The sequence below is a fragment of the Solanum tuberosum genome, unplaced genomic scaffold (genome assembly GCF_000226075.1).
Source record: "Solanum tuberosum cultivar DM 1-3 516 R44 unplaced genomic scaffold, SolTub_3.0 scf00265, whole genome shotgun sequence".
NCBI lineage: Eukaryota > Viridiplantae > Streptophyta > Magnoliopsida > Solanales > Solanaceae > Solanum > Solanum tuberosum.
The window spans coordinates 661,353-670,850 of NW_006239189.1; the positions used below are offsets into that span (position 1 = coordinate 661,353).

The following is a 9,498-nucleotide window of genomic DNA, read 5'->3' on the forward strand; positions in this document are numbered from 1 at the left end:
ATTTTAACATGAGGGACATCCTTGATATGATTTTCACACAATGAGACTAATATACCTCAACAGTCTGATATTGGCTAGATGTGCACATCAGGGGTAAGAAATAGAAGTAACTTTGTAGCCTGTCTCTAACTGTTCGAAATTGACCTCCAACGTTGGCATAGACATATTTGAACCACTGGTGATCTCCTTTGGTTGAGTTCATCTGTTTTTTTCCCCGCTTTCCATTTGGAGATAATGTTTGTAATGGACATACGGTTGTACTATATGGATCTTGTGATTCGATTGATTATGAATGGGTAGATACTTTTTATTTTAGTCTACTAGAAATGATAACACCCAGCGTCACTGGTACGCCTCATATTTCATCCAGACATCAAGATGAGTATGCATCTTATTAGATGGCATGAATTCTGGAAATTTAAACTGAGGTATTGATTTTTGATGCAGCTTGTTCAATTTGGCAGAGATTGCATATGGGCTTTCCTTGAGTACAAATCGTAGGGATTTTCATTGTTCAACTCTCTCCACCATAAGAGCTGATGGGATCAGGCGACGGAAGTCTTCAAAAGATGCTACACCAGGGAAAACATCCAAAGGAAGTGAGCTCAATATACAGCCATCCCCTGACAGTAAATCGCCAAATTCATTAAACCAGGAAGAGATCATTTCTCTTTTCAAGAGAATACAATCTTCAATTTCAAAAGGTGATTCTACAAGTTCCAAGAAAAGAAGTACCAAGTCTTCTGAAGAGAAGCCCGCTATTGATTCGGTCTTGGAAATCCTTCGTCATTCAAAGACAGAACCAAAAGGTAGTGATTTCTTTCAGTTTTACCCAAGCCTGTTTCCAGTCGTCCCACCTTTTCCCAAAATTCTATCCCAGTGCAAATGATGATACTCAGTTAGCTAATATCTCTTTTTCTTTTTAAGGTACTAAGGATGACAAGGGTTTGACTCATCAAAAAGATAAAAAAGAACCGGAAACAGACTATCCACCAACAGCAGATCCAAGATCAACACGCCTACGGTCAAGCTTTGTGAAAAGATCGCCTCTACAATCCCCATTTAACTCCAAAGAAAAAGTTGAGCTCAAGGTGGAGACATCACTGGAGAATCATGTTGAAAGTGAAGCAGTCAAAATTGAAGAAATGAAACTTCCTCAGCTTAAAGAACTTGCAAAATCTAGAGGACTTAAGGGTTATTCGAAACTGAAGAAAAGTGAACTACTGGAATTGCTCATCAGTTGTTGAGACAATGCAAAGATGATCAAGTTGTCCATCCAATGCTTTACATACTTGACGGTTAACTGCAGGACTCGTCTTTTTTTCGTATCTGCTTTCTTTCATGGAGAAACAAGATGAAAGGGCAGAGTACTGTGGGAGTTTTAACACATTCATTTGTTTGTTGGTTTGTAACATGTGTTGTCTTTAAAGTCTAATTGCATTTATGATCAATTTCTCAAGTTGCTTACCTTCTCCTCTTCTCCTTCCCCCAACAATTTGCTTGCTTTAATGGTTGAAAGAGGGGTTATTATTCCTCCAATCTGCTAGTTGTTTTTTCTTATATAAATCTGATGTGATCTTTTAGCCTGGTGTTGGAAGATCCTCACTTGCAATAACAAGTTGGTGAAGATGAGAATTATACATGGTATTTGTTTTTTGTTATTTTTACAGTCATTGCTCCTTGTGGAGGATTCACTCCCAGTTCCACCCAAAACTATAGTTGAGAAATTTATTTACAATAAAGCAGTGAATGTGAATAACTTCAAGCCTACACAATGTTAGATGTACAAGTAGGAAAAAAAAAAATTCCGTTGCCGGGACTTGAACCCGGGTCTCTCGGGTGAGAGCCGAGTATCCTAACCAACTAGACTACAACGGATTTGTTTATTAATACTAAGCTATTCTATTTTGCATACATCTATTTCACGTAAATGATCAGAAACAATCTTTCTAGCTAACCAACTAGACTACAACGGATTTGTTTATTAGTACTAAGCTATTCTGTTTTACATACAGTTATTTCACGTAAATGATCGGAAACAATCTTTCTAGCTGCCAAGGTAAGGTTAAGGTCTGCGAATATTCTATCCCTCCTCAAACCTCACTTATAATACTACACCAAATACGGTATTGTAGATTTATTTAGTCCTACACTTGCGGACACTTGCTTCTTGAATTTGCAAGAATTCTAACTCTATCAGGCAATGTCTTTAGTAGATCAACGTTATACATTGGCTGCACTAGTTCTACAATGATATATCCTGTTGCTTTAATTATCCATATGCACAGGCTGGCCAATTACATTCTAGTTATCTTGCAAGAACAGTTTACCCGATTGACAAAACAAAGAGAACAGTACTATTTTATTTTATTTTTTGTTAAGAATCAATCACTTTCAAATATATAACCAATTCAACCCCCAAGACTTCTCAATCCATTACCACTTATTTTATAACAGAGAAAGCAGACATCAGATGTCACATAAGAGTATCAAATAAGAAAGAAAACTGAAATGTAGCCCATATCATGCCATATTATGTAAATCATCTCTCAAGAACTTTTTCAGAATCTCTTAAAATTAAAGGAAGGTTTCATGGATGATGTAAGAATCATGCCACTCCAGTATCTGAAGGTGCGAAAGTGATTGCCATCTTATACAATATTATCTACCCAAATAAAAAAAAATGATAGAGATTCAATAGAAAATCTGAAGTATACAATCCCACTTATCTAAAATGGACCAAGAATTTGGCTCAGATAATGTGAAAAGACACAGCAATGGTATAAGTTATGCTGGTTTGTTGTACTAAAAACACTCAAAACCTTGTTATCTGCAAGACGCGGAATAAGATTTGAGGCTAGAAACTATTAACTCTATTTACCGCATCAAAACAAATTTATACGGCAAAACCATGGTAGCAAAAAAACTATTATCAGGCATGCTATCAACAAGTTACAAAATGGCTGTCCACGACAGTATCCTCTATCTCGTCCTGCTGAACCAGTACCACCTGCAATATATCTCGCTTCATTCCACTCTTCAATGAATCTGTTGTCGCTGATACCTGTCACATTTTTTGCAATCTCCCGACAAATTTCACACAATCTGCAGACAAATTATTACTGTTTAGGCTAAGTTACCCTTACCAAGCAATTCAATCACTTTAAGAATTTTAATACTAGAGTTTTCAACAATTGAAGAGGTTTTCCAGGTTAGGCTCATGATGCCATTCATTTAGAGTACTAAGCAACAATAGTCCCCTGAACGAACATAACAAGAGTCAATAATAAAAATAAAAAATCATCTTAGCTAGCATTTCATGTGCAAGGAGTTGAGACATGGGTAATAATCATGTTGCTATCCTTCCGGAGTGCAAACCATCTACGGCATGTCATCCAAAATATACAGTTACCCCGATTTTGTCATAGACAATAAAGGATATCCTTTAGAGTTGGAAGCCAAGGGGAGACAAACATACGGATACTCAAGCACACAAATTTATTCCCCGTGCATTGATGGCAGTATTGTTGAGAGCGAAACCTACAACTTCAAGGTGAGGAGAATCCACTGCAGTAATATCTAATATTTCCTCTTGTTCTGTTATTAGGCATATACAAGTCATATCCGCCAGTAGAGAAGACAGGATAAATTTCATTTTGAACAATTAAGTACAAAACTTTCTGCTCTTGAAACACATGACTATTCTATGCTTCAATAGCTTGAGAAGAGGGGTTTACGGTTTAAAGGGCACTTCATTACAGGGAATTTGAAATTCCTATTTGACCTAACCTTTTAAAATAAGTGATAGAACCCAGAGAAATCATCCAGATATGCATCATCCAGTATGCTATGCTACCAAAGGGGAGGACAGCAGGCAGCACTAACACTAAAGCCAGAGAAAGTAGTTTTCCTTGTTTTTTTTTTTGCTCTACTAATCAACATAATTCTCATGCAACATAAAATAACCTAGTAACTAAACCAGAAGAAGAAAACTGAATCTTTGTGGCTGTTATGCAACACAATTCCAAACTCTGCACACCAAGACTTACTACCAATGCCATAATTTTGGCAAGGCAAATACTTTTTGAACCTAATGGCCACCAATTCCAATAAAAACCAAGTTTTAACAAGACATAAGTACACACAATATGTTAAATGCAAGCAAAAGAGCTAGAAATTGCACCTAAGGATGTGGCCTAGTGGTGAATAAAGTGGTTGAGAGCCATGAGGTCTCATGTTTAAATCCTAACGGAGACAAAAACAGTAGGTGATTCTTTCCATCGGTCCTAGCCTTGGTGGACAGAGTTAACTGATACTTATTGTAGGTGAGAGGTGGTAGGTATCCCCAGTGGTGGAGCCACATATAGTTGAGGCCCCCTCGGAAAATTACATTGTGTAGCTAGAATAAAAATAATTTTTTACACTTCTTGGCTTCTACACGATTTTACTTCTTTATGTTTTGATACACCTTAGTCGATATTCTGATTCCCCCACTGGTCTCCAGTGAACATACGATTAAAGCATACAGATATTATCATCAGTCAAATAACAAATGAAGTAAACAATGACAAGTAAAGACAAGAAAAAGGGGAGAAAAGTTAAGTTTACCTATTTCCTTTAAGCTTAAACCAAGTTTCTGCACAATGAGAATGAACAAATCCAAGCTCTCCTTTACACCCACAACCAATCTCAATCAAATCCACAAATTTCTTCCCACTTTCATATGTATCCAAATGGCATATCCTACACACCTTTTCGAAATCATCAACAATCAAATTCTCCCCCAATTTTCCATCCCCAATACCATACTTCACATCAATCACACTTGAAAAACTCTCTTTCTTCAAATCCTTCCCTTTCACCTCATTCCCACCAATCACAGAATCCCTTTTTTCAAGATTTTCATCCAATCTTACTGTAATTACTGTCTCTACAACTCTTTGATTCTGAGTATCGATCTCCTTATCCATAACTTTTTCGTTAATCTTTCGCAAAATCTCATGCAAAATACTTAAAGAAAACAACTCCAATCAATCAAGTAACGAAAAGGGTAAATGAATCGGCAAGAAATTAAGATAAGATTAATTGAGGTTCAAAGGATTTAGTGGGCCAATTTGGGAAGTGAGAAAATAGAGATAGGAAGGTAAAGATCCATACAAATAGTATAAAAGAACAACGGTTTTTTAATATTTTGCGAATCTATGAAAATAGTTTTGCTATGAAAAGTTCCAAGTTCCTTACATTGGTGTCAACCGATTTGTACTCTTCTGCATATATATATGTGCTGGTTTAACTGGTCGATAGGGTTGACGAAGCAGTAAACTTTTTTTAAGTGGATTCACTAGGGTCCGTTTGGATACCGGAATTATGACCATGTTTCCTTGTAACATTTAAAAATACAAATTGTTTTTTTAAAGTAAAAAATAATAATTGAAAACTTGAGTTGTTTTTTAATTTTATGTGCATAAGTTAGAGTGAAGAAGTGAAAATATCATTTTGTTATTTTTATGGATTAAATGTGTTATCCAAAGTTCAACTTTAGAAAAAAGTGAAATTTTTTCATGGCCTAACACCTTCTAAAGTTTCTCCGATCTCCAAACAATAATTTAATGGGAAAATTGTACATAATGACAAACTATTAATTCAAATTAAATGGTATAACCACACTTTGATTTAGTTGTGCCCTGTAGCAAACTATTTGCTAGTCGTTTCTCTCCCTCAAACTCTCGCTCGAGCGCAATTATGTATAGCATACAAATATGAATTTTGTGTTTGCTATATGTGAAAGTTGCTCTACTTTAATTCCAAACTAATTTGATTTCAAATGATGATTTCATTGCAGGTACAAACATGCCCTTAATAAAAGCCAAGGGAAATCCATTAATTATTTTTTCTACACTTTAAGTTATTTACTAAATTAAAGATGTATATAATCCTTTTTTTTCCTTTTTAAATTGGGGATAGGGGGAAGAGGATTATAAGGTAGGGAATGCACCTTAACAACAAGGTAAAAGTTTAAGTATTCGAGCTATTAAATTCCTTATACAAGGTCAAAGTTTATGTGGTCCTGTGGGCATTCCATGTGTTAACGTCCCTTTCAGACACTTGATCAAATATTGGTGGACATGGAAAACTAAAAATCCAGTCCTTGATATGATCATGAAATGCCTGCCAGCCATAACTATATGGGAACTCTGGAAGACTAGATGCGATGCTAAATATGGTAAAGAGTTCTACAACACAAGGAAAACCGTCAACAATATTTCTAGCACTCTTGCTGGGCTTCTGAAAAACCAGTTCAAGTTGATTAATGTAGATCCAAATTGGGATTCCATTGTCTGTCTGATGAAAAGTAAGATCAACGCCACAAACTTCATTCAAGTTAAGTGGTTGAAGCCATCCATCAGCTTTGTGAAAATTAACTCGGATGGTAGCTGCAATGATGGATATTGTGGAGGTGGGGGAGTGATCAAAGATCACTCAGGCTCACTAGTTTTTGCCTACTCTTTGAACCTTGGCCAAGGAACTAGCAACTGGGCAGAGGCAAAAGCCTTGTTGTATGGAGTTCAATGGTGCATGAGTAATGGACATGAATTCATTTTAGCAGAGAGCGATTCCAGGTTGCTGGTGGATTGTGTGAACAACTCGAGTCTCACCCCTTGGAGAATACTGGAAGAAGTAAATGAGCTGAAAAATCACATGGAAACTACGGGTTTCATCTTAAACCACTGTTACAGGGAGGCGAATCAGGTTGCTGATGCACTAGCCTCCACGAGCTTTTCGAGCCCTAGCAACATACTCTATGAATATTTTGAAGAACTCCCTGCTAAAGTGAAGAGACTCATGACCATGGACAGATGGGGAGTGACTAGTTTCAGAACCAGGCAAAAGAAGAAGCAAGATTTAATCTGGGATCCTCCATGATGGACCTTGGGATGTTTAGACTTGTAACTTTTTGCACGCAGGCTTTGTACTTAGAAAGCCATTGTCTAAACTGTCTTTTGTATTTATTTCATCTCATACAGGATCTTGGTATCCTTCATGCTAGGGAGGAGTAATTCACTGATTGTAACCTCCTACAGATCAACATGTACTTTTTGATGGAAGATGAATAAATTGCAATATTTCGGGAAAAAAAATTGATTTTGATTTAAGCTTTATTATAATTACAAACATATGTGGACTATAATCTTTATTGAACTTTTAATTTTAATTTATTCAGTGATATTTTAACGCAAAAAAATATTTTTTGAAATTTAATTTTAAACATGTCAATAGAAATATAAAGGCAAAATGAGAGATTGAAGTTAATCAACAAATATTTATTCATAATCAAACAAATGTAGGAAACAATGGGAGTGTCATACCTAATATACTCTGATCTCATCTTTACTGCAATTTGAAAATTGATATTGGACTCCTAACAGAGTACTTGGCTGAAAACCATTTTATGTATCCTTGTGAAGAATGTTTTGAAGTTGTGCGCTTAAATGTTACTTGATATGACAACTTCTGGTTCAAAGCTGAGAATTTCAAGATTCTAGGTTTAATACTCAACGCGACGCCTTCAACTCCAATTACTTTGACTGTGTAAGTTGAATTAGCCTCACTAACATTAGTAACGGTCCTTGTGTACGTTTGAGCACAAGATCCAAGATCAATTGAAAATGAAGGATAGTTCAACTCTGCTTCAGCTATGCTCGACGTGCAACGTACCTTCTTATTCACAATGGTACTAACTTGTTTATCAGTGTAGTTTAAGCCGCATAAGTAAGGCACATAATCTTGTGGCTGTTGGGTTTTAAAAGGTGTGAATGGAAAATGAAGAGTTGTGACTTTTATGAAGAGTTGCAACTTTTATGAAGAGTTGTGACTTTGATGAAAAGTTGCGACTTTTATGAAGAGTTGTGACTTTTATGAAAAGTTGCGACTTTTATGAAAAGTTGTGACTTTTATGAAAAGTTGTGACTTTTATGAAAAGTTGTGACTTTTATGAAAAGTTGTGACTTTTATGAAAAGTTGTGACTTTTATGAAAAGTTGTGACTTTTATGAAAAGTTGTGACTTTTATGAAAAGTTGTGACTTTTATGAAAAGTTGTGACTTTTATGAAAAGTTGTGACTTTTATGAAAAGTTGTGACTTTTATGAAAAGTTGTGACTTTTATGAAAAGTTGTGACTTTTATGAAAAGTTGTGACTTTTATGAAAAGTTGTGACTTTTATGAAAAGTTGTGACTTTTATGAAAAGTTGTGACTTTTATGAAAAGTTGTGACTTTTATGAAAAGTTGTGACTTTTATGAAAAGTTGTGACTTTTATGAAAAGTTGTGACTTTTATGAAAAGTTGTGACTTTTATGAAAAGTTGTGACTTTTATGAAAAGTTGTGACTTTTATGAAAAGTTGTGACTTTTATGAAAAGTTGTGACTTTTATGAAAAGTTGTGACTTTTATGAAAAGTTGTGACTTTTATGAAAAGTTGTGACTTTTATGAAAAGTTGTGACTTTTATGAAAGGTAGTGACCTTTTCGAAAGATTGTGATTTTTCCAAAGGTTTGTGACCTTTCCGGTAAGGCACGATAAGAACCTTTTCACACTACCCTTTGTTTTCTATAAATTGAGGTATTTCCTCTCATTTTAAAGAACCAATTTCTGGACTTCTTCTTCTACTACTAAATCTAGTATTCTAAGTGTACTTTACTGCCGTTGAGTGGCTCGCTGACACCAGCGTTTTGGGTATCAATTGTACAAATTCTTTTGTCTTTATTGTTAGTATTGTAAATACTAAGTGGTATGTCTATTTGTGATAGATGGAAAAATACCAGTGACTTACAGTTTGTGATTTTGTGCCTCTATGAATGAACTTTGACACTATGTAAATATTGTCAAAGAGAATTGAAGCAATATAATTCTTTTGTAGAATAATATTTCCAAAAGAGGTTTCATAGTGTCAATGACATTTTGATAGTCTTGGAAAATATGTGGAAAAACTATTTTCAAATACTTGAAAAATATTTTTGAGATCATATTTAAAATGTGGGGGTTCTTCGCTTATGATAACGATAAAATTAGACTTGGTGTCTAATTTAATTTTGGAGCAAAAGATATGAAATTCAATGATACTTTTGTATTTTGTTAGACCCATAAAATTCTTGGAGTATATTCGGTATTGTGGTTGTTGAGTTTCTCTTTTACTAGTATATGGTATGACTAGTATGAAACTACCAAATTATATATATACTTGTTCAAAATAATTGTGTTCTTTTATGAAAAAGTGTCACTTAAAATGTTGTGACTTTATATGTCTATTATAATAAAAGTATTTGCATAGACATGAATATTGGTGAATAGTCATTTGTCATGTTTTGTAAAAGAAGCATTTGGACTATATTGCCTTTATTGGACCTGATGAAACTTTGTTCACGGGTAGTTCTATAACAATCAAATTGAAAGTTATGGAAAGGTTCTGCTGAAAAGGACATTTGACAAGGTGATGACTCTA

At 34.9% G+C, this 9,498-nt stretch overlaps 2 protein-coding genes, 1 non-coding gene and 1 pseudogene across 3 annotated transcripts in view; 1 reads left to right on the forward strand and 3 right to left on the reverse strand.

Annotated features, from left to right (window-relative positions):
• LOC102600290 (SAP-like protein BP-73) overlaps window positions 1-1,467 on the forward strand; it is a 3,246-nt gene extending 1,779 nt beyond the window's left edge. Inside the window, exons 2-3 of the mRNA XM_006358051.2 lie at window positions 465-809; window positions 928-1,467. Coding sequence (XP_006358113.1) covers window positions 465-809; window positions 928-1,247 — 665 coding nt within the window. The 3' untranslated portion in view covers window positions 1,248-1,467. The remainder of the gene's footprint in view (window positions 1-464; window positions 810-927) is intronic.
• Window positions 1,468-1,805: 338 nt separating this feature from the next.
• On the reverse strand, window positions 1,806-1,878 carry TRNAE-CUC (transfer RNA glutamic acid (anticodon CUC)). Its single transcript has one exon. It is a non-coding gene; the product is annotated as a tRNA-Glu (tRNA).
• A 669-nt stretch (window positions 1,879-2,547) lies between these two features.
• LOC102600622 (uncharacterized) lies at window positions 2,548-5,248 on the reverse strand. The gene is made up of 2 exons (XM_006358052.2): window positions 4,609-5,248; window positions 2,548-3,105 (listed from the first exon to the last, which is right to left on the reverse strand). The coding sequence occupies exons 1-2, from the start codon at window positions 4,968-4,970 to the stop codon at window positions 2,886-2,888; spliced, it is 582 nt and encodes a 193-aa protein (XP_006358114.1). The 5' UTR covers window positions 4,971-5,248; the 3' UTR covers window positions 2,548-2,885.
• Window positions 5,249-7,389: 2,141 nt separating this feature from the next.
• LOC102582908 (subtilisin-like protease SBT1.7) overlaps window positions 7,390-9,498 on the reverse strand; it is an 8,723-nt pseudogene continuing 6,614 nt past the window's right edge.

What these genes read in the sequence shown, in the direction of transcription:
- LOC102600622 (XM_006358052.2), bottom strand. Translation starts at nt 4,970, where the DNA reads ATGGATAAGGAGATCGATACTCAGAATCAAAGAGTTGTAGAGACAGTA. An exon ending in TTTAAGCTTAAAGGAAATAG is followed by an intron (nt 3,106 to 4,608) that starts GTAAACTTAACT and finishes ATTTGTCTGCAG; the next exon opens with ATTGTGTGAAATTTGTCGGG.